Below are 26,551 nucleotides of genomic sequence, written 5' to 3' on the forward strand. Positions count from 1 at the left end.
AAATGAAATGTTCATATATATGATAAGACAAAATTATGTCTGAATGGTTAACTGTCCTTCTTTGTCCTTTTTTCAATCCTTTGCTGTTACCTACTAGTCAATTATACATTACCCTATTCGACCCAATAAGTGCCCAGGGCATTTATAAAATTGAAAAAAAAAATTGAAATGTTGCATATATATGATAAGACAAAATTATGTCTGAATGGTTAACTGTCCTTCTTTGTCCTTTTTTCAATCCTTTGCTGTTACCTACTAGTCAATTATACATTACCCTATTCGACCCAATAAGCGCCCAGGGCGTTTATAAAATTGAAAAAAAATTTGAAATGTTGCATATATATGATAAGACAAAATTATTGCAAACTTGTACAGTTTTGTGTTGTTTTGGTCTTTGTTTATGACTGGGCAATTGAAATTCAAACGTCAAAAAGGAGGGGTGCTTATAGCGAAATGGGTGTTTATTGGGTTGAATATGTTATATTGTTTATGCTGATTTTGGTAACCTTAGAACAAATCGGCCAGCATTCAAACATTCACATCTTTTTATACATATCGACATCACTGGTCTTAGTCTCCTCACTATTGAATAGAAGTCATTTGGAGTTTTTATTGTACAAGACCATTATTGTGCAGCATGAAAATTATGGTGCAGTCATTTGAACAAGACGTCCAAGGACCTTAACAATCATCTGCTTGCTACCTTGTAGTACAAACTTGGTCATACTGAAAATAATATTGATTCCATGAAATTTAAGAAATTATGGAAGTCATTTTATTTTAATTATTTCACGCAAATCTGAGCTGATCGAATCTTTTAAGTATTCAAAATATTTTTTTCTGACTATTGTGGATTGATAAAAAAGAAACATTTGGTGAAGACAATCTTGGATCAATCCAGTAAAGTTTCACCTCATTCCTTGCAGTGGAACTTTAAAAGAAGTTTGAAATAGGTCTTGTACAGGGAAACTGTGATTTCACAATAATGAAATAATGTTTATCCCTACAATTTGTATTATGACAGCATGCCTTCATGCAGACTCAATACAAGATTCCTGGAGTGACTGAGGTATGTTATGTACAATGCTTTAATGATTTGAGTCTATTTGATTCATTATTTGGCATCTAATTTGAACATGCACACATCTTATCCCTTCATACCAGCAAAGTATAGGTCCATAAGAAGACTCTAGGCCTTTTGCCTATTGAAGAAGTCAGATAACATTTGTTTAGCTTATTTAACCCATGTAGTCTTAAATGAGGTATTGGATCATCTAATTGAATCAACTTCTTTGGTAACCTTTCAGGATGTTTCTGTCGCCATATCAGGATGTTTCTGTCGCCATATCTGGTTTCAATTCATCTTACTTCATATTGAGAAGAACTCAATCATCAATTTTAGCCAATGTTGACCCTTGTGACCTCGATAGAAGGTTAAGCTCATTCATTTGCACAAACATAGTAGCCCTTTATACCTATGCACCAAGCATCTTAAGTCAGGGTCGCCTGATTACTTGTCTAGTAGTTGGAACACTTTGGGCAATTTGATCCCTCTAACTTTGAATATATGGAAATGGTGTTGTTCATTTGCAAACAAATCTAAGTGTACTAGGCTGAGTATCAAGGCTCTGTTTGGGTATCTTTCTTTCTTATTTAAAAAACATTATTCAATGATATTAAACCAATTGACCTCTGTGACCTTGAATAGACATCATCCATTAGCTTGCTACAGATCCAATCATTTGACCTAAAACAATCTACAGATTTTTAGAAAACAAACATAGGGTGTTTAAGTCCTGAAGTATTCACATTCTACAACTTAGCAAGAGGTCCAGAAGGCCTGAAACGCTCACATTATTTCATGTGTACTTTCAATGTAACAGAGCGCAGGATTTTCCAAAAGAAATAATCACTACCTCTGCTAGGGATGAAAAACTCAGGACCTCTGGATTGCCTGATGTGGCAAAACAGAAGTTCTCTCTTAAAGCCAGAGATATATTGCAGCTAGTTTTCACCATGGTCACATATTACATTTGCATTTTCATCATACAAATATTGGAGTGAATCACTTTTGTATAAATCATATTGCACTTCTTAAATCATTATCTTGCATATGTACAAATGACCCTATATTAGGTCTAGATTATAGTTATTTTTTAATAAACTATTCAGTTTATCATGGGTGAAAATAACATGACCTTATTAGTTATTCAAATATTTTCAAAAGAATCTAAAACAAATATAATAATAATTGACATAATCTTATTGTAGGTTTGGATAATGAACAAGATCAAATCTTATAAATATTATTTCTGATGGTCTGGCCTGTCATTGGTAAGGTTATGGATGTGTGTATAAAACAGTAAGTAGTTAGCTTGGATTTCTTAATAAAAGAAAAAACAGCTAAGAGGACAAAGGATGATGTACGACTTAAGTTACTTTTTATTTGAAACATAATAACACGATTAACACGAAAGATATTGAGACAAACCTACTCAGAGGTATATCCACATGATCTACAATCACTCCTTACAGACAATACATCTAAACAATTACTCTCAATAAATATCTTTGGTACAAGGTTTGATTCTATTATTCCATTATCACATGTTTCAATCTGTAGCACAGACACAAGGAACATCTGCTAAGATCTTGTTTCACAAGATGTCTTGATACATATAATATCATTTGTTGTCAAACAAACATGTACATTGTATGTTCAGTTCTCACAATTTACTTCTATACATGAGACCAAGGACCTTCTCAAGGCTTTATTAAACAGTATGTCCATTGTATTAAATTATTCTAAATGTTAAAACACCTGTGTGATCTTAATTAAGCATCATGTTACAATAAACATCTCAGGAAGTTTGTATACAACACTAACATATTGTTATAAATGTATAAGGTTAGATTGTATGATTGTCCTGTAACACACAGTCAAAGGTAGCGTCCTACGATGCTCTTAAGGACGTTCCGAACAGTGATCGAAAGCGCCGTTCGTTCGGACCTCCTCGGGTCAATGAGTGCATTCGGAACTGCACATGAAAACTCTTTTGTGACTAAGATTATGAAGAATAGCGATCTATATGTTATCCGTCTAACGATATCTTTCCTTTTAACGTTAAAATCAGGATAGTATAGTCGATAAACGGCGTATTTGTCGATATTGTACTTGGTTCGGTTTGCCGAAACCTTGATACCGGGTGAAAATCAAAGTTTGTACGGTAGGTGTAGGACTTAGTTTCGACAAACTTGAAAAAAATAATGTTGTCAGATCTTTGAATTTGGCTAGGCTAATATAACATGAAGCTACATATATCTTTTGAGAAGCACATTACATAACTCATACAAACGGACTGATATATGCCGATACGGTTTCGATCTTGTACTGGATAAAATGAGGTTTCATAACAATCAAGTGATTAAAACATTTTCTGTTCAACTCCGTTAATTTGTGAGTATTTGACACTTAATATACGTGTGTTTTAAGGGAGATGCATAATTAAATAAAGATATTCCAATTTTGCCGAGTAATCCTCTAGTCTAGTATCTACAGAAATATTTTTCATCTCTCCGTCGCCCCACCCCTGCTTTTCGTTCAATTTGTACAAGCTAGTATATTTCATGAATATTGCGTACATTGTATGTAGATGTCTACATGTATCATGTTTAGCTAATATTGGTCCCCAATAAGCACTAACACGTTCAAAAACAAGATTTTATTTACTGTATACATGTACGATAAGACAAAGGCCTAACTACTGTAATTAGATGATGCATGTATTTCCCGTTTTAAGAAAATGCATGGCAGATTCAGTTAATTAAATACTATCTTAAGAAAAAGCACACGTTTGCTAGTGTCAACAACAGTACTATATCTGTGATATAGAAACTAAACATGAACATGTAGGCATAGACTAATTATTTTCCTGTCTACAGTAATCAGCTGAACATACATATAGATCGAGGATTCAGAATAAGAGATTTTTTTCTTAGGCGTATACTTGCCGTGTAGGTTATATTGGGGATCCAAAAATCTGTTTTAGTTCACTTTACTTCGGATAATATATATATATATATACATGTATTAGATATGCAGATATCTCCTCAAAAAACAAATTAAAGACATACAGTTGTGTATGATGACATCAATTTTATCGACATTGGTGTGATCAAGTTGAAGTTATCAACTTCGATCGTTGTCACGTAGACGCTTTTCATGGCTACAATTTTGGCGCCAAATTCAAATTTATGCTTGAACATCTGCCTCAAACGACTATTGAAGCTAAGATATCTCGACGATGGAAAGACAGAATTTGATAAAATATTTTCCGCTAAAAAAATATAAAATCATGGATTGTCTGAAGGGTAATTAAAGTGGAATCTTTACACGGAATTTTCCATAATCATTTTTCAGATATTATATCCAGGCAAAATAATTGCTTATTTGTGCCATTTTTTAGCTTTGTATATCATCAAATTGATGGCATCGTGACATAACATTAACATGTATAACAATTTATATTATCAGACTATTACACTTTATAATATTCAATATATAAGATGTTCTTTATAAAAATATTACCGCTCGATTTTGGTCTAATAATATAATTGTGAAAAAAGTCATTTTTTAGGGGGTAGGGGTATAGAAAGGCTAATTACTCAAAAATTCCGCGGTCAATTTTTTTTATATTCTTTCATCATAACCCAAACAACTGTCTTATTATGTGGACAAAAAATAAAGAAAATTAAACGACACAATTTTTTGAAATTAGGTATTTAAGTTGAAATTCAAATGCAAAAATTGGCCCTTTTTAGGCCTCATTTACACGCATTCGCGTGAAAAATTCACAATTATTGCATTTTTAAGAGTGGAAACGACATTGAGGTCATTGATAGCCATATAAACTTACACATTAAGATAAAAAATGTTGTTGTTTGCAATATTTCAGTCAATTACCAAGTTAAGTAGGGTTATTGAGAGTACAATATTTTCAAAACCGCATGGTCAAATTTCAAATAAAATCCTTAATAAACAGTTTATCTACCAATCTTTAAGTGAGCAAATTTTAAAGAAAATTAAACGAGGGGAAATTTTTGGGCCTAACTGTATCGAACCACCTTAAGATAGTATAGAGGTAATACTGGTACACTGTAACAGTAGCCATGATTGTACAGGTGCAGTTTTATGAGTGATTGACAGCGAGTTGAAATGGTGGGTTCTAACACATACATTGTTTACAACATTCACAAGGATGTACACTTAATATCTACATTGGTAATCTACACATGTTTCTATGGAATCAAATAGCACACTACTTCTGATACACATTTAACATGCTAGAATATGTACAAACAACAGCAAACCTAATGCAAACTAATGAAAGTATATTGAGGCTTCAATCCGACTTGTAAACAGCACCCACTTATTACAGTGGATTTTGACAAACCCCGGATCATATTCTATATCTCTGTTTATTTCTGATGGTATAACAGGCTCCACTATACAGTAACCATAATGATATCATTGAAGGAAAGGTCACTTCCATTGATATGTATTGAAAAATAAAGATTGTGAACAAGATCAAACTGGTAACTATTTAAAAATATAGTTTTGCATCAGCAATTTACTTGGCTAAATAACATGTTTATGACACTTTCTCTCATATTTGACAGGGTTACTCACTGGTTGTAAAGAAAAAGATTAATAAAATCTTTCACTCTCTTAGGGGTGAGACAGGGGAATCTCAACTTGAGTGTTTGATAGCTTAAGAATCTTATCCAGAGGGTTGAGATCTCCTGTCTCACCCCTAAGAGGGTGAATCTATTATTAACAAGAGGCCCAAAGGGCCTTAACGGTCATCTGACTACCTTGGCCATAGTAAAATTAATTATATATGGTGTCCCTTTGTCAGGACCATGTCAGGATCATTTTCAATTTCTTTCAACAAATTTTATTTCAAACAAGAGGCCCAAGGGCCTTAACATATAGGAAATTAATTAGATATATATAGTGTCATGGTAGTCATCTTCGATTTGGGATCAACCAGATCTAGATGTAACAATACTTTGTCTGGACCATATCAGGATCATTTCATGCAAGTTTCAGCCAAATCGCACCGGCAGAACTTGAGAAGAAGTTCAAAATGTGTTTTCAAGATGGCGGCTGTGGCGGCCATCTTGGATTTTGGATCAACCCGAAAAATAACAACACTTTGTCGGGACCATGTCAGGATCATTTCACTCAAGTTTCAGCCAAATCGCACTGGTAGAACTTGAGAAGAAGTTCAAAATGTGTTTTCAAGATGGCGGCTGTGGCGGCCATCTTGGATTTTGGATCAACCCGAAAAATAACAACACTTTGTCGGGACCATGTCAGGATCATTTCATGCAAGTTTCAGCCAAATCGCACCAGTAGAACTTGAGAAGAAGTTCAAAATGTGTTTTCAAGATGGCGGTTGTGGCGGCCATCTTGGATTTCGGATCGACCCGAAAAATAACAACACTTTGTCGGGACCATGTCAGGATCATTTCATGCAAGTTTCAGCCAAATCGCAAGGGTAGAACTTGAGAAGAAGTTCAAAATGTGTTTTCAAGATGGCGGCTGTGGCGGCCATCTTGGATTTCGGATCGACCCGAAAAATAACAACACTTTGTTGGGACCATGTCAGGATCATTTCATGCAAGTTTCAGCCAAATCGCACTGGTAGAACTTGAGAAGAAGTTCAAAATGTGTTTTCAAGATGGCGGCTGTGGCGGCCATCTTGGATTTTGGATCAACCCGAAAAATAACAACACTTTGTCGGGACCATGTCAGGATCATTTCACTCAAGTTTCAGCCAAATCGCACCGGTAGAACTCGAGAAGAAGTTCAAAATGTGTTTTCAAGATGGCGGCTGTGGCGGCCATCTTGGATTTCGGATCGACCCGAAAAATAACAACACTTTGTCGGGACCATGTCAGGATCATTTCACGCAAGTTTCAGCCAAATCGCACTGGTAGAACTTGAGAAGAAGTTCAAAATGTGTTTTCAAGATGGCGGCTGTGGCGGCCATCTTGGATTTTGGATCAACCCGAAAAATAACAACACTTTGTCGGGACCATGTCAGGATCATTTCATGCAAGTTTCAGCCAAATCGCACCAGTAGAACTTGAGAAGAAGTTCAAAATGTGTTTTCAAGATGGCGGTTGTGGCGGCCATCTTGGATTTCGGATCGACCCGAAAAATAACAACACTTTGTCGGGACCATGTCAGGATCATTTCATGCAAGTTTCAGCCAAATCGCACCGGTAGAACTTGAGAAGAAGTTCAAAATGTGTTTTCAAGATGGCGGCTGTGGCGGCCATCTTGGATTTCGGATCGACCCGAAAAATAACAACACTTTGTTGGGACCATGTCAGGATCATTTCATGCAAGTTTCAGCCAAATCGCACTGGTAGAACTTGAGAAGAAGTTCAAAATGTGTTTTCAAGATGGCGGCTGTGGCGGCCATCTTGGATTTCGGATCGACCCGAAAAATAACAACACTTTGTTGGGACCATGTCAGGATCATTTCATGCAAGTTTCAGCCAAATCGCACTGGTAGAACTTGAGAAGAAGTTCAAAATGTGTTTTCAAGATGGCGGCTGTGGCGGCCATCTTGGATTTTGGATCAACCCGGAAAATAACAACACTTTGTCGGGACCATGTCAGGATCATTTCACTCAAGTTTCAGCCAAATCGCACCGGTAGAACTTGAGAAGAAGTTCAAAATGTGTTTTCAAGATGGCGGCTGTGGCGGCCATCTTGGATTTCGGATCAACCCGAAAAAATAACAACACTTTGTCGGGACCATGTCAGGATCATTTCATGCAAGTTTCAGCCAAATCGCACCAGTAGAACTTGAGAAGAAGTTCAAAATGTGTTTTCAAGATGGCGGCTGTGGCGGCCATCTTGGATTTCGGATCGACCCGAAAAATAACAACACTTTGTCGGGACCATGTCAGGATCATTTCACGCAAGTTTCAGCCAAATCGCACCAGTAGAACTTGAGAAGAAGTTCAAAATGTGTTTTCAAGATGGCGGCTGTGGCGGCCATCTTGGATTTCGGATCGACCCGAAAAATAACAACACTTTGTCGGGACCATGTCAGGATCATTTCATGCAAGTTTCAGCCAAATCGCACCGGTAGAACTTGAGAAGAAGTTCAAAATGTGTTTTCAAGATGGCGGCTGTGGCGGCCATCTTGGATTTCGGATCGACCCGAAAAATAACAACACTTTGTCGGGACCATGTCAGGATCATTTCACGCAAGTTTCAGCCTAATTGCACTGGTAGAACTTGAGAAGAAGTTCAAAATGTGAAAAGTTAACGCACGGCGCACGGCGGACGGCGGACGGCGCACGGCGCACGGCGCACGGCGGACGACGACGGACGAAACATGATGACTATAGGTCATCCTGACCCTTCGGGTCAGATGACCTAAAAATGCCTAAATGGATTTATCATTCAAATTTTGTAAGTATATCTCCATGTACCAATGAAAGATATTGTCGTCAACAGTAAAAGTTCTGTGAAATGAACATCAAATTAAAACTTACAATGTTCCTTTCAACTGTCACCAAAGACATTTTAACAATCTCTGGTCAATATAAAATTCACTATCAATATAGAGTTATCTGAACATGACCTTGCATAATTCACATTTATGGGACCATTATATATATAATTGCATACAAACTGTTGCAAGTTATCTGTGAAACAGTAATAGAGCATACATCTTTATAACATGATTGATATTTTGTATACTTGCTCATTGATTCAGCAGTTATAGAAAATAAAGATGACCTAGATGTCTGTTTCCCTTGGAACTCATTACCTCCTGCTACTCCTTTGATGCTATTTTTTTTACTTATTCATTGATGGTACAGGGATAAAGACTGGCTCTGAAGTAGAGTAGGCCTCCTTATGAGTGTAAAGACGTACTTTGGCTTCAAACATCTGTCCACCAATGGCTATTTCATACTTAGCATTCCTGTCCAATACAAATTGGTTCATGTTCTTGTGTAACACGCTCTTACCCTGCTCATCATAATCTCTGATGAAACCAAGACACACCATTTTATCCAGCTTGAACCCATACCCACTGGATGTTGTGGTACCAGTGAATTTGCCGTTACGGTAGATTGGCTCTCCTCCCCATGGCCACACATCCGTGTCGACATTAAAGTCCTCCAGTAGGAACTGAACAAACCTCTGACTGATCCCTTCTTCCTTCTGCTTGAGTAAGGCATCCTTCCCAATGAAGTCGCCGGCCTGAAGATTACAAAGACAAAAGGTATCAGAAGTCTTGTTGGGTAGACCAGGGGTGAAATTCTTCAGATGACGAATACCTACTATCAGACTTTAATTCAATACGAAGCTGTGTTATTTCATTGAATACAAAATTTATTCCTCAATGAAGTTTTTGGCTTACAGATTACAGAAAAATTTTCTACATAGAAAAATAGTGGGTAGATCCTTCAAAATAGACCTAAGGTCACTGTCAAGGTCAGAATTTCTTTGATTGTACAGCAAAGCACATCTATCATTATGGTACAATACCTTGTGTAAAGAAAAACAAGGAAATTCCCTCCTATAATAAATATGCTTTGGAAATCTATAAACTTTTTTAGTGTAAATGAAGATTAAAATGTCATTTGCAAGAAGTAAAGTTTTACAAATGAAAGAGAACAGAAAGGTCTTGTTGCAAGGAACACAATATCATATGCATTAGGAAAGACTTATCAAATCCATATTCATGTTAACATAATTTTAAGTAGATTACTAGAGATCCAAGAGGGATCTTGGCGCCAACCAAAGAATGATCTTTGTCTGACATTGGAAAGAGGGTTTCCAAACTTTTTCAAACATACTACATATAAAACTTGAAACAGATCCCTTTTCTATGAAATAGCGGTAACAAACTTCAATTATCTAAATCTAAGATGGCAGCTTGTCAGCCATCTTGTTCACCAACCGGTCCCAAAATGCAATATGCACAACTACGTCTCTAGGGGAACCTGCATATGAAATTTGAGAAAGATCCCTTTGGTACTTTCTGAGAAATAGATGAAACAAACATTTAACTATCAAAATCCAAGACGGCTACCAGTCGGCCATCTTGTTGACTGATCTGTCCCAAAATGTAATATGCACAACTAGGGTCCTGTAGTATAAGGCGGGAGTCGGGAGTACGGTCCCACTTGGGATTCAAGATGCTAGGCACGGTATGATTCTGTATTCTCGTATATTGTAAAATGTACCACACGAAATAAAATGTCGACAGAAATTTGGAGTCCTCCTTCTTCAATTACAACACAACATCGACATGAACCTCACGAGCCATGAAACCAACAAAAGCTACATCACACTTCTGACAAAAACGAGAAAATAATCATTATGTTCACACTGGCGCTGTTGACATGCGATCGTACCTGGGATTGAAAACTTCGCGGTCACCACCATTTTACAGACCAGACTATGGAACACTTCGCGGAGCTACTCCACTGTACGATCATCATGGCCACAAACACATATCAACGATCACGATTTACCTATGGAAAACTTCACGCAACCACTATTCGATCAGGAGTGCCACAAAAACACAACAACTCGGAGCCAATTACCATTATACATCGCCACCCAAACCCATCACCACAAACCACACAAAGAACGATACAAGCGGAACCAAAACGCAGAGACCACCAACAACACCTTATTGACCACAGCCAACATCCACCTACCAGTACGAAGATAGAAGATCGAAGACAGAAGACAAACAAAAATGAACTGTAATTACTTCTTAAAATTTTGGACATTTATAAATGTGTTTTTATATATTGGAATTTATTTTTTGGTAATATATAGTGTTTTATTGTTTTCTAAACTGATATAATTATACATTTTTTAAAAGTTGTTTTCATCTAAATATCATATGTTTTAAGGTACAACGTATCAGTAAATTTAAGATTATTTTTTTTACATACATATAACAGGATGATAATTGTTCTAAGCGAAACGTTATGAAGTAATGTAATACATTTTTTTAATTCAATATGGTAAATATAATTTACTTCATTACACTTAAATATTTAATATTACCATACTATCAATTTCATTTTTATACTTTTTTTCCTGAGCTAACAGATTTTTGAGATTTTTGGATAATAATGTTTTGTAAATTTCATTTCTATTAATATGTTCATGACTTGTGCTGTTCATTTATGTCATTCACAGAGAAAGTTCCTCAACATACCTTTTTGCTTTAAATTATTATTTTTCATTTACACGAATACATTTTTTTACACAAAACATATATTTAAACGTCTGGAAATGTTCTGCTGACATGGTCTAACATGCAGTTTTAAAAGTAATTGGAACTTCCAGTATGTCTGAGAACAATAGCGTGGTGAGCTATCTCATTAAGGCCCATTTTCTCAATATTAATGACATATTTACGTTTATGTATATTATTTCACGTTGGGAGAAATACCCGATGCAGTTTAATGCCGGGCACACTCAAGTTTTTTATGTTTTTCTCAACGTTTACATACACAAATATATAAGCACAACATGGAACTTTCTTTGAAAATTGATTTTCATTTCATTTTATTTATTTTAAGATCTTAGCCTGATTGGAGTGCAAGATTTCACGGCTTGATTGTTAAGACAGTATGACATCAGCACAAGCATTTTTTTTTCTTTTCATTAATTTCATTTTATAGAGCACAAGTTTGAACAGTACTAGTTCAGGTTAATCATTTTTTCTATCCTTTTTGGATTTATGAACTAAATGAAATTTCTATGCTTATGAACTCTATCATCCTTTATTTTACAAAATCAAGATATTTAAACATTCTTAACTATTACTATTAGTCTAAGATATTTAAAATACAATACAACAATATTCTGTATTACATATGTTGCTACTCTGAGCAAATGTACAATTACTTTTTTATAACATTTTCTTTTTTACTGGTTGGTTTATACTTAAATATTATTCATAATACATTTGTAATCATGCACCTGGTAATTTCTATATATTGGTCACTTTATAACTAATTTATCAACTAACGTTTATCACAAACACTGTGCCTCAGGTCAAATTATTAAATTAAATATATTGCATCATGTACATTTATAACTGATAACTAACAAGAAACATATTATGTTCTAATGTAGCTACAACCTATCATATATATACCTATGATTACTTAGAGAATATTTTTCTACATTATTAAAAGTACACATTTTCTTAAAGCAATGTAAAATTTATTGCTAAATTTTTATATACTTTGTGACTTATTCATGATTATGCTGTTGTTCTATAATTTTTCATATGGAAGTTCTTTTAACATTTAATTAATATTGTGACATTAATACACATGATATTCATATACACTTAGATATAATGTAAGATATACACACACATTTTATTATAATAAGTTGGGGGAATGCCCTATGCAGTTTTATGCTGGGTTCACATAAGTTGAAATATATTCCTCATGAGTTATTTACACAACTTTGCTACATTTATTACTTACACAACAACAAAGAACTTCCTGTGAATTGTATCATTACATAAATTGTTTACCAGTCTTAGTCTAATTAAAGACAAGGCATCATGCTAGTGTTTTAAAACGATATGACGTTGACCTAGCGCTTTTCATTTACTTTCATTTTTATTTTTATTCTAATAACAGCATAATTATCATGAATATATCAAAGTCAGATAGATTTTTTTCCTCCGTATTTTGCTTACATAATTTTCAAGCTACCTACACAAAGAAGTTAATATGGTATGATTAGTATTATTTAAGGAAGTCTATTATCTTCCTATTATTCAATTATTTCAAATTATATCTAATTTTAAATAATTATTAACAAGGGGGCGGAATATGGTATAATTAGTATTATTTTAGGAATCTTTAATTATTATTTATTAAAATCTTCAAGACTTAATGTACAGTATTTGAGACATATACTCGTGTTGCCTCCAGGGCAAATGTCTACTTGTCAGCGACGTAACAGTCTGGTGTATAGAAAAGTTCCTTGTTGTTATATAATTTTATGGTGTACTAACATGAGTAACTTGTCATTTGTACACGTATGCGATATCTGATCAGTATATATATTGGACTGGCCAGTGATACATACGGAGATATACATACAGAGCAGAGGGACGATAGCAGACACACCCTGTGTCTGGTCCCATTTTGGGGCCAACCACAGCATTACTCTGTAACCATGCTTACACGTATATTGTAAGTTAAAATGTACCACATGAAATAAAATGTCGACAGAAATTGGAGTTCTTCATCATTCAACTCTACATCAACACAATAACAACGTGAACCTCACGGACGATGAAATAACAACCACATCAAGCCATACCCCATAAACCAATCATCAAACTTTAAAATATTATACTGGTTATGATGTCTTGATATGGAAATTTAATTTTACTTTTGATATAGAAATTTAATTTAAACTTTTGTAGCATTATGATTTCAAATTTTAACTAATTTGAAATCATATATGAGTAAAGGACGAATGTAGTATAAGGATGTCTTGATATGGAAATTTAATTTAAAGATTTAAGTTAAAGTAAGCTATATATAATTTGATAATATGATTGACCAGTGTGAATATTCTTCAGGCACATATTTCAGAAATACATTTGATACGTCGTGTATATGTCTCCAGGCCATAACATGACAGATTTGTCTGTTTTACATGTCCGAGTACATGTTCTTGTCTGGTCAGATGTGACATATACATGTAATATGTAATAACCTTAATGTGCTGTATTGACAAGAATGTTCCTTGTTGTATCTATTCTGACAAACATTTACACGTAGGCACATATTCACATAGGGTATAAAAAGGCCTGACAGAGATAGAGTCTTAGAGAGTCTTAGGGAGTCTTAAAGAGTCTCAGGTCTGCACCGCTCCCTCGGGAGTACGGTCCCACTTGGGATTCAAGATGCTAGGCAGGGCATGATTCTGTATTCTCGTATATTGTAAAATGTACCACACGAAATAAAATGTCGACAGAAATTTGGAGTCCTCCTTCTTCAATTACAACACAACATCGACATGAACCTCACGAGCCATGGAACAAAAAAAGCTACATCCCACTTCTGACAAAAACGAGAAAATAATCATTATGTCGCAGTCCAAGAGGGACCTACATATGAATTTTGAGAAAAGAATTTTTCAGTATTTTCTAAGAAATAGCAGTTACTAACTTTACTAACTTTTACTATCAAAATCCAAGATGGCTGCCAGTCTGCCATATTGTCGACTGATTGGTCCCAAAATGCAATATGCACAACTAGGTCCCTAGGGGAACCTGCATATGAAATTTGAGAAAGATGCCTTTAGTGCTTTCTGAGAAATAGCAGTTACAAACTTTAACTATCAAAATCCAAGATGGCTGCCTGGCGGTCATCTTGTAGACCGATTGGTCCCAAAATGCAATATGCACAACTAGGGAAACCTACATTCCGAATTTGAAAAAAGATCCCTTCAGTACTTTCTGAGAAATAGCAGTAACAAGAATTATTAACGGACGGACGGACAAAAAGCCATTTGAAAAGCCCACCATCTGATGATGGTGGGCTAAAAGTCACAATGTAAGTCCTCTTTTGAATGATCAAAGAATCCATTAAACTACATCTTACCTCAAACTTGACCCTAAAGTCACGGCCACACTCGAGAGGTGTGGTGTGAGTAGTAAGATCTACACCCCAGTATGCATAGAATTTTTCAATGCGTAACATTTTCAGGGCGTAGTAGCCAGCATGTCTGATTCCGTAGTCCTTGCCAGCCGCCATCAGTGTATCGTAAACATGGAGTGCATACTAAAAATAGAATTTGAAAGAAATTATTGATGCAAAGGAAACGGTGAAAATTTAGTGTTTTTTATTTTTTTATTTTAACTTAAACTAGTCCTTTGTAAGGTTTTGGTTTAGATTAAAGAATATGAAAAATGTTTGACAAACTAGGTTCACATTCATACCAGGTGACAAATAATAAACAGTAAAAATCCACACAATGTTATACATTTAAATGTGGAATGTTATACCTCTGAAGGGACGTAGAGCACAAATCCATCCTCTCCCCCATGTGTTAGTCTCATGGCTCTGATATCACTAGCAAACCCAACATTGATCACCTTAAAAAACAGTAAAATTATTACTTTTGACATTGTCAATGATTAAAAACAGCATTTCTGACAAATTAAGTGTGAGAATTTCCAACTGAATTCAAAAGTTCACAAACCAAACAGAATGTATTAAGTCCATAACCATGTGTGTCATAGAATCAGATAAGATCAAAGGTCAAAATATAGGTCACAATGACCGGGTATTGGTATGTGACATACCTACTAATGAATACATGAATACCTTGCATGTCATAGGTTTGAAATCCTTGAGAGTGGTGGATATGTCTGTGACATCAGCCAGTAGCTGCTGGGCATGAGGACCTATAACATTTATCCCAGCATACGCTGACGTGATGTCTCGGATCTGGACAGAGCCATCGTCAGGCTGGAATCCCTGGAGCCAAGACAGAGATCGGGTCTGCTGGGACGCCGGGGATATTATGAAGAAACTGAGAGAGAGAAATAAAAGAACAGTTAAACATCATTGAGAAATGTTTTTCCTTTCATGACAATACATTAATGAGTGAACACAAGCCCTCCATCTCTGGGTACCAAGTTAGAATTTTATGTGGTGCAGTTGCCAGGGACTAGCCGACTGCTGGTTGATGGTTTTCTCTGGATACTCCAGCTTTCCACCACCATCAAACCTGGCACATCCTTAAATGACCTTGGCTGTTAATAGGATGTTAATTTACATGAAGTTAGACAAAATAACTCTACCTTAGGTATAAGGAGAAACTATTTGCAGCTGATAAATTAAAATCATCTTCATCAAACTAACATGATACAAGAAAATCAAGATTACAAAATTGTACCTAGAATATTGTATAGCAGAATTTCCAATTGATTACAAATTTCGAGTTACATAATATGACCAGACAAATTGTTCTCTTATTTCAATTGATTGTCAATCCTCCCACAGCTATGTTCATCACCTTCGTCTTTAGCTGTTTTACGGCTGTATACTTACTGGTCGTGGTCGAGAGGGACGACAGTACAGTCATTTTCGTATCCTCCACGGTGATTCTGCATACCGGTGTGGATGATCTCTCCAACGTTATCCTCAATATCATTGGAACTCAGGTATTCTAGAAATTTTAGGGCTTCAGATCCATTTGACTGAAAATTCATAGAGTATAATAATGCCTTAAAATTAAGAAAGAATCATTTTAAAATATGCATATTTGATTCATCTTTAAAAAAAAATGTTATTATAAACATGGACACAAAATGCTAAATACCAAGTCCATACATTAATTTTGTTCAAATATGTACAGTTTTGACAAAAATGCATATTGAAAATATGGAACATATCAATGTGTTTGTCTGAAAATAGCCAATGTACATGTACGTACCCGGATAATAACCAAGTAAATCTCAGCGAAACTTAGAACATGTGAAGATTTATTCAATGTTTATCCTTATAAAACTGGTTCTTCTTTCCAAAATAAAAATACACTATTTCAGTAGAACTATATATTCCATTTTGACAACTTTAAATACGCATTTGTAGATGCAAAAGACTACAAAAGAGCAAAATATTACTAAGTAGAGAATACTCCTCAGTTGCCTCTTAATCAAGCGTGTGTACTCGATTCGCTCTTACCTGTATAGAATGTATTGTATTGTCTCTGACAAAATGGATTGTTTGTTCAATATTTGCTTATTTCTGAGTAATTGACTTTCCATGGTTAACTCCCTTACTGTTTTCATATGACCAATCTCTGATAATAGTTTTTAAAGGATTTAAGAGAAGGATGACAAGTCTATACTGACCTTGACCTCAAACTAAGAGAAGTGTTGAGGTCAAGGTCAGTGTTACATGTCAACACTGACCTTGACCTCAAACTTAGAGAAGGATGACAAGTCTATACTGACCTTGATCTCAAACTTAGAGAAGTGTTACATGTCTACACTGACCTTGACCTCAAACTTAAAGAAGGATGACAAGTCTATACTGACCTTGACCTCAAACTAAGAGAAGTGTTACATGTCAACACTGACCTTGACCTCAAACTTAGAGAAGGATGACAAGTCTATACTGACCTTGATCTCAAACTTAGAGAAGTGTTACATGTCTACACTGACCTTGACCTCAAACTTAAAGAAGAATGACAAGTCTATACTGACCTTGACCTCAAATTAAGAGAAGTGCTACATGTCTAAACTGACCTTGACCTCAAACTTAAAGAAGGATGACAAGTCTATACTGACCTTGACCTCAAACTAAGAGAAGTGTTACATGTCTACACTGGCCTTGACCTCAAACTTAGAGAAGGATGACAAGTCTATACTGACCTTGACCTCAAACTTAAAGAAGGATGACAAGTCTATACTGACCTTGACCTCAAACTAAGAGAAGTGTTACATGTCTACACTGGCCTTGACCTCAAACTTAGTGAAGGATGACAAGTCTACACTGACCTTGACCTCAAACTAAGAGAAGTGTTACATGTCTACACTGACCTTGACCTCAAACTAAAAGAAGGATGACAAGTCTATACTGACCTTGAACTCAAAACTAAGAAAAGTGTTACATGTCTACAGTGACCTTGACCTTAAACTTAAAGAAGGATGACAAGTCTATACTGACCTTGACCTCAAACTAAGAGATGTGTTACATGTCTACACTGACCTTGACCTCAAACTTAAAGAAGGATGACAGGTCTGTACTGACATTGACCTCAAACTAAGAGAAGTGTTACATGTCTACACTGACCTTGACCTCAAACTAAGAGAAGTGTTACATGTCTACAGTGACCTTGACCTCAAACTAAGAGAAGTGTTACATGTCTACACTGACCTTGACCTCAAACTTAGAGAAGGATGACAAGTCAATACTGACCTTGACCTCAAACTAAGAGAAGTGCTACATGTCTAAACTGACCTTGACCTCAAACTTAGAGAAGGATGACAAGTCTATACTGACCTTGACCTCAAACGTAGAAAAGGATGACAAGTCTATAAAGACCTTGATCTCAAAGTAAGAGAAGCGTTACATGTCTATACTTACCTTTACCTCAAATAATGATAACATTGTTATACTTACCTTGGCCTCAAATTTGGAGAATTATGACATTTCTATACTTACCTTGGCCTCAAATTTGGAGAATGATGACATTTCTATGCTTACCTTGACCTCAAATTTGGAGAATGATGACATGTCTATAAGACACACACGTTCCTTACAAGCCCAGTATTCCTCTTTGACATTTTCAAACCATGGCGGTTTACCGTAGGAACCTTTCCCAGGATAATACTGGTTAGCAGGCTCATCTGAAAGACAGAAGATTACAGGACTGTTCTTGTGTGACAAAATAACCATGCTTGTGAAATGAATTAAGTAACATCTTCCAATCATCATATAATAAGCCTTTTATTCATGAAATCAAAAGTACTTAATAAGAGTCTTGGGGTCTGTGGTCGCCTTGTGATCCACAGTTATCCAGATCTGGAACAGAAGTTTGAAACTGACTCTTCAAGAAGTTACCAGGTACTGACTGTTGTCTTCCACAATTAAGAAACTGTCTCAAAGACTGAGATTTTGTACTTCTACAATATAACTTCCATTCACACGATTTGTAGCTCTTTCCATCATCTTCAGGGAAGACTTTTCTTCTGAGAAGACCACTAAAATGGAGTTGGTCTGATAACTTACCATCAGGGCGTGCAAAGTAGATAGGTCGTTCATATGCGTTGGTTTCACCAAAGAAAGCTCCATCTACTTCAAGCCTAGTGTGTAAAGGCGAAGTTCTCAGTTTACGTCCGCTTTTCCAATATTCGTATGGAAACCTCAGAGCATATAGTGCTGATGGAAAAAGTTTAACTGGTTAAACATATGATATTATATTGTCAAGCTTAAAAATACTCTCCTATTTGTTAAGGTTATACTATTCTTTGTACTCATTTCTCATAATTAATCCAATAGCAATACTCATAGTCATCCTGATTCTATTAATAAGTCTTTCAATGGATATAGACAGAAAACTTGCTAGGTGCAGTGACAGCTACATTTGCAACAAGGACCCAATGGGCCCAAATTGCTCACCTGCTATCAGGTAACCATTGTGCATACTTAAGACAAAAGAGTCAATAAGAATTTCTGTTTATGACCCAGGTAATATCAGGTGTCTAGACCTCTTGTTTATTGAAGAAAAATCATTTTAATATTTTAGCCTATTTGACTCCTGTGACCTTGAATGAATGTCAAGATCATTCAATAGATAAAACCTGGTAGCCCTTCCCCTCAGCATGCCACAGGCCCAATATCAGGTCTATAGGGCTCTTGGATATGAAGACGTCATTTAAAGATATTTCAGCCTATTTGACCCCTGTGACCTTGAATGAAGGTCAAAGTCATTAATTTGAACAAACTTTGTAGCCCTTTGTTATTAACCAAATTTCAGGACACTAGGCTTCAAAAGTTGTAAAAGCTACAGACACAGAATGAAACAAAGACATGCATATAAACACTATAAATATATATTGGCCCATCAGGCCCTTGAAGTCAGTTTTATAAATTTTTAATCTATGAAGATTATTTGGTTCCATCAAATCTGTGAATTCAGGAGAAAGATTTTTGAAATGTTATCCATTTTGACCCCTTTTGGCCCCATCCCTCTCGCCCCTGGGGGTCGGCCAGGACCAATATGGATATGATGTTAAATGCTATCTCAGGCTAATAATTCTAACCCAGATTGACTAATTTCCTATGAAAACTAAGCAAATAATGTTCCTAAATGTGTTTTCCTATATAAACTATAGTAAATTTGACCCCCTCCCTAGGGGAAAATCTGAGATCCCAGGGCCATGAAATTCACAAATTTTTGTAAAGGGCCTTAAGACCTTCAAATCTATCAAGAGTATCTGGTTCCATCAAATCTGTGAATTCAAAAAGAAGATTTTTGAAATTACCATTTTGACCCCTTTTGGCTCCACCCCTCTGGCCCCTGGGGGTCAGCCATGACCAGTATGGATATGATGTTAAAATGCTATTTCAGGCTAATAATTCTAACCCAGTTTGACTAATTTCCTATGAAAAATAGGCAAATAATGTTCATAAATGTGTTTTTCCTATATAAACTAAAGTAAACTTGACCCCCTCCCCAGGGGGAAACAAGAGACCCCAGGGTCATATTATTCACAATTTTTGTAAAGGACTTTAAGACCTGTCCATCTATGCAGAGTATTTGATTCTACCATTTCCAGAATTTCAGAAGAAGATTGTTGAAGTTTTAGCCTATTTGACCGGTTTTGGGACCGCCCCTAAGGCCCTGGGGATCAGTCATGGAAAATTTGGTAATAAGATTCAATGGCCATCACATAGAGATAATTCTGACTACAATTGACTAATTTCCTATTATAATGACTAAATAATGCTCAAAAATGTGTTTTCCATATTCAAACTTATATATAGTAAACTTAACCCCCTCCCTAGGGGAAAATCTGAGATCCCAGGGCCATGAAATTCACAAATTTTTGTAAAGGGCCTTAAGACCTTCAAATCTATCAAGAGTATCTGGTTCCATCAAATCTGTGAATTCAAAAAGAAGATTTTTGAAATTACCATTTTGACCCCTTTTGGCTCCACCCCTCTGGCCCCTGGGGGTCAGCCATGACCAGTATGGATATGATGTTAAAATGCTATTTCAGGCTAATAATTCTAACCCAGTTTGACTAATTTCCTATGAAAAATAGGCAAATAATGTTCATAAATGTGTTTTTCCTATATAAACTAAAGTAAACTTGACCCCCTCCCCAGGGGGAAACAAGAGACCCCAGGGTCATGTTATTCACAATTTTTGTAAAGGACTTTAAGACCTGTCCATCTATGAAGAGTATTTGATTCTATCATTTTCAGTATTTAAGAAGAAGATTTTTAAAGTTTTAGCCTATTTGCCCCTTTTGGCCCCGCCCCTCTGCCCCGAGGGGGTTGACCAGGACCAATATAGATATGATATTAAAATGTTATCTCATGCTTATAATTCTAAACAAGTTTGACTCATTTCGTATTAAAATTGAGCAAAAAATGCTCATAAATGTGTTTTCACTATATAAACTATAGTAAACTTGACCCCCTCCCCAGGGGGAAACGTGAGACCCCAGGGTCATATAATTCACAATTTTGGTAAAGGACCTCAAGACCTTTCCATCTATGAAGAGTATGTGATTCTACCATTTCCAGAATTTCAGAAGAAGATTTTTGAAGAAATAGCCTATTTGACCCCTTTTGACCCCGCCCCTAAGGCCCCTGGGGGTCAGTCATGGAAAATTGGTTAATAGGATTCAATGGCAATCTCATACTGATAATTCTGACAATATTTGACTCATTTCCTATTACAAATGATCAAATAATACTCAAAAATGTGTTTTCCCTATATAAACTATAGTAAACTTAACCCCCTCCCCAGGGGGAAACCTGAGACCCCAGGGTCATATAATTCACAATTTTTGTAAAGGACCTTATGACCTTTCTATCTATGAAGAGTATTTAATTCCATCACATCTGTGAGTGGAGAAGAAGATTTTTGAAATTTTAGTCAATTTTACCCCTTTTGGCCCCTCCCATAGCTCCCTGAGGGGTGGGGACCATATAATTCACAATTTTGATTGGCCTTATGCCTTAGAAGCTTTGTGCAAAATTTCATTGAAATTGCTTCAGCAGTTTTGGAGAAGAAGTCGAAAATGTAAATTGTTTACGGACATACGACGGACAACGGACGACGGACGACGACGGACAAAAGGCGATTAGAATAGGTCACTTGAGACTTCGTCTCAGGTGACCTAAAAATTGGAAAAAAGTTGATGCTCAATGGTCGGACGATAGCCTGATGATGGTTCATTTTTTGAGATCAATTGACCAAAAGACATAAATATCTAAATGAAATTAAAAGTTATGACATTGAATATGAATCTCTTTATAATAATCAAAAAGTAAAAACATTTCATTCTAAGTGAATTGTGTAATTAACAGAATGCCAGTGAGCAGTCCAATGTATTTGACCTACCATGAGTTGTATGCTTTATCAAATTTGTAAAAGGGAAGGTAATAGATACAGTAGATTTAAATGTAGCACTCTTACCTAGAATGGAACATAAGTTCATCAATTACACTTACCGATAGTTTCTTTGACCCTCTCCTTGAGGAACTTCTTGTTGCTATGGTGAGGGACATATCGGAGGATATCATGTTCTGCAAGGTTGATGCTTGGCTCACCGTCTATAATCCATTCTGTTAGGTGTTTCCCAATTCCACCACTGCCGACAACACCCATGGAGTTCATCCCAGCCGCGACAAAGTAATTCTTTACCTATACAACATATATCTTAATAGGATTAAAGTCATTTAGAGGGAACCTAACACATCACCAACGCATGTTCAAATGAAAGTAAAACAAATCATACATGAATATCTTTTGCTTGTGAATATTGGTTGTTTTATATTGAAAGCTAAAATGGCTTCAAATTCAAGACAAGAGACTTAACGGTCATCTGACTTCCTTGGCAAAAGTCATTAAGGAAATTAATTAGATATGGTGTCATGGTAGCCATCTTTGATTTAGGATCAACCAGAGATGTAAAAACCCTTTGTCAAGATCATATCAGGATCATTTCATACAAGTTTCCGTCAAATCACAACTGTAGAACTTGAGAAGAAGTTCAAAATATGTTTTCAAGATGGTGGCCATCTTGGATTTTGGATCGACATTTGGTCGGGACCATGACAGGATCATTTCATGCAAGTTTCAGCTAAATCGCACTGGTAAAACTTGAGAAGAAGTTCAAAATGTGAAAAGTTAACACACGGTGGACGGTGCACAACGACAGACAAAACATGATGGCTATAGGTCATCCTGACCCTTTGGGTCAGATGACCTAACAAGATGCAGCTGTTCTTTTGAAATATAATGTATTCTTCTTCAAACAAATATCTACAATGAATGCTTGCAACAACAAAGATTGACATCAGGTTTTGAAACCTGTACATGTAGTACCTCAGGGGATTCGCCAAGATTCCAGTGACCATCAGGGGTAAAACTTTCTGGTCCGTTGACCAAATGTCTCACTTCAGCGGTCTCCATACAGGGGAAGCGATGAAGAATTGGGTCTAACAGTACCTCTTTTAATTTTAAAACAAACAAGTCATATTATTTCAATTTTACTAGAATTTTACTTGTTATCGGATATGAATCAGAAATACTATAACACAGAATAATACCTTGTATGTCTCTAATACTTTACCTCCATTAACCAGAGTTTGACATTCACGATGGACCAAAGAACCTAAACAATTTTTGATCAGTTAACCCCTTGTTAGTTATAATCAATTTTACTTCAATATGCCATAAGAAGGATCTATTTTGTGATAAACTACCAATTTTATAATGAACTTTGACCTGGTCTTAAAGTCACCACAAACCCTCAACATGTGAACCTTGAAAAATTTTATCATTTAGGCATCTAGAATCAAACTATCAAACTGGCTCATATACTATTACATGATAAATGAGTTGTGTATTTACATTTTGTAACTATTTTTAACAACAAGATAATACAATGAATAAACATGTGCTTATCGTCAGAGATGGAACAGCAATTTCAACAGCGCATGGTCATCGGCACAGTAATTCTGAGGTCAAAATTAGTGATTGACTGTCATACACTGAACACTAACAACATTTGGTAAAGTTACAGAGTGGCATTTAGTAAAATATAGATATATCAATGGCTGCATGGACAGACAGACAAAGATCGTTAAGTCAGAATCTCAGGAAAAATAGATAGCAACAAAACTTAGACTACAATATTGAATATCATCTCTACAGAAACATTGAACACATTATCAGTCTCTTTATGGTGAATATGCCACTGGCCAGTTGGCATTCATACTCCCAAAATTGCCAAATGAATGCATTACAGTGCTTATTTTCACATTTGATAACAATTTTCTTATGAAATCTCAAGATATTTTGCAGCTATAATGAATAAAGATTTTTTTTTTGTCAAAGATGAAACAGTCATTTTTGTGATCGCTTGAATGACAATTGTGACGTCATAATGACAATAATGTCATAATAAGTGGATGGCAGTTAATAGACTGATAAATGTCAACTGCACTTGGTAAGATTACATAGAGGGGCTGCAGTGAAAATGTAAATACAAATCTGTATATGATACTGATATACATATAATAAGTGAGTGTGTAATTATCTTTACGGAAATGGTCTCAGTCCTCAGGGAGGAGCTGGAATTCAAATGATACTGCTATACATGTAATACATGTAAATATCCTTACGGAAATGGTCCCAGTCCTCCGGGAGGAGCTGGAATTCAAATTTATCCGGAATTCCGTTATGGAACACTGGTTTTCCTCTCGGTTCAAACCCTCCTGCCAGCAAACCTCCGCTCCACTCTCGGGCGTAGATACGGCCATCATGATCTCTAATCACTGTCATGACGGAACAAAGAAGACAAATATATAATACCTTAATCAACAAGAGGCCCAAAGGGCCTTAACGGTCATCTGACTACCTTGGCAATAGTAAAATTAATTGTATATGGTGTCACTTTGTCAGGACCATGTTAGGATCATTTTTCAATTTCTTTCAACAAATTTAATTTCAAACAAGAGGCCCAAGGGCCTTAACATATAGGAAATTAATTAGATATAGTGTCATGGTAGCCATCTTCGATTTGGGATCAACCAGAGATGTAACAACACATTGTCGGGACCATGTCAGGATCATCTCATGCAAGTTTCAGCCAAATCGCACCGGTAGAACTTGCGAAGAAGTTCAAAATGTGTTTTCAAGATGGCGGCTGTGGCGGCCATCTTGGATTTCGGATCGACCCGAAATAATAACAACACTTTGTCAGGACCATGTCAGGATCATTTCATGCAAGTTTCAGCCTAATCGCACCGGTAGAACTTGAGAAGAATTTCAAAATGTGTTTTCAAGATGGCGGCGGTGGCGGCCATCTTGGATTTCGGATCGACCCGAAAAATAACAACACTTTGTCGGGACCATGTCAGGATCATTTCATGCAAGTTTCAGCCAAATCGCACCGGTAGAACTTGAGAAGAAGTTCAAAATGTATTTTCAAGATGGCGGCTGTGGCGGCCATCTTGGATTTCGGATCGACCCAAAAAATAACAACACTTTGTCAGGACCATGTCAGGATCATTTCATGCAAGTTTCAGCCAAATCGCACCGGTAGAACTTGAGAAGAAGTTCAAAATGTATTTTCAAGATGGCGGCTGTGGCGGCCATCTTGGATTTCGGATCGACCCAAAAAATAACAACACTTTGTCAGGACCATGTCAGGATCATTTCATGCAAGTTTCAGCCAAATCGCAGTGGTAGAACTTGAGAAGAAGTTCAAAATGTGTTTTCAAGATGGCGGCTGTGGCGGCCATCTTGGATTTCGGATCGACCCGAAAAATAACAACACTTTGTCGGGACCATGTCAGGATCATTTCATGCAAGTTTCAGCCAAATCGCACCGGTAGAACTTGAGAAGAAGTTCAAAATGTATTTTCAAGATGGCGGCTGTGGCGGCCATCTTGGATTTCGGATTGACCCGAAAAAAATAACAACACTTTGTTGGGAGACCGTGTCAGGATCATTTCATGCAAGTTTCAGCCAAATCGCACCAGTAGAACTTGAGAAGAAGTTCAAAATGTGTTTTCAAGATGGCGGCTGTGGCGGCCATCTTGGATTTCGGATTGACCCAAAATATAACAACACTTTGTCGGGACCATGTCAGGATCATTTCATGCAAGTTTCAGCCAAATCGCACCAGTAGAACTTGAGAAGAAGTTCAAAATGTGTTTTCAAGATGGCGGCTGTGGCGGCCATCTTGGATTTCGGATCGACCCGAAAAATAACAACACTTTGTCGGGACCATGTCAGGATCATTTCATGCAAGTTTCAGCCAAATCGCACCGGTAGAACTTGAGAAGAAGTTCAAAATGTATTTTCAAGATGGCGGCTGTGGCGGCCATCTTGGATTTCGGATTGACCCGAAAAATAACAACACTTTGTCGGGACCGTGTCAGGATCATTTCATGCAAGTTTCAGCCAAATCGCACCGGTAGAACTTGAGAAGAAGTTCAAAATGTGTTTTCAAGATGGCGGCTGTGGCGGCCATCTTGGATTTCGGATCGACCCGAAATATAACAACACTTTGTCGGGACCATGTCAGGATCATTTCATGCAAGTTTCAGCTAAATCGCACCGGTAGAACTTGAGAAGAAGTTCAAAATGTGAAAAGTTAACGCACGGCGGACGGCGGACGGCGCACAGCGCACGGCGGACGGCGGACGGCGGACGACGACGGACGAAACATGACGACTA

General features: G+C 36.5%; 2 protein-coding genes across 4 annotated transcripts in view; both read right to left on the reverse strand.

Annotated features, from left to right (window-relative positions):
* The window catches only part of LOC138316113 (pyruvate dehydrogenase phosphatase regulatory subunit, mitochondrial-like), a 141,043-nt gene that overhangs the window by 25,387 nt on the left and 89,105 nt on the right, over positions 1-26,551 (reverse strand). The window lies entirely within an intron of this gene.
* LOC138312872 (pyruvate dehydrogenase phosphatase regulatory subunit, mitochondrial-like) lies at positions 2,425-24,649 on the reverse strand. The gene is made up of 10 exons (XM_069253605.1): positions 24,490-24,649; positions 23,189-23,313; positions 22,312-22,504; positions 18,853-19,002; positions 18,328-18,470; positions 16,165-16,313; positions 15,436-15,643; positions 15,114-15,203; positions 14,710-14,889; positions 2,425-9,298 (listed from the first exon to the last, which is right to left on the reverse strand). Exons 1-10 carry the CDS (start codon positions 24,647-24,649, stop codon positions 8,891-8,893), a joined length of 1,806 nt encoding a protein of 601 aa, XP_069109706.1. The 3' UTR covers positions 2,425-8,890.

Source organism: Argopecten irradians, chromosome 2 (assembly GCF_041381155.1).
Source record: "Argopecten irradians isolate NY chromosome 2, Ai_NY, whole genome shotgun sequence".
NCBI lineage: Eukaryota > Metazoa > Mollusca > Bivalvia > Pectinida > Pectinidae > Argopecten > Argopecten irradians.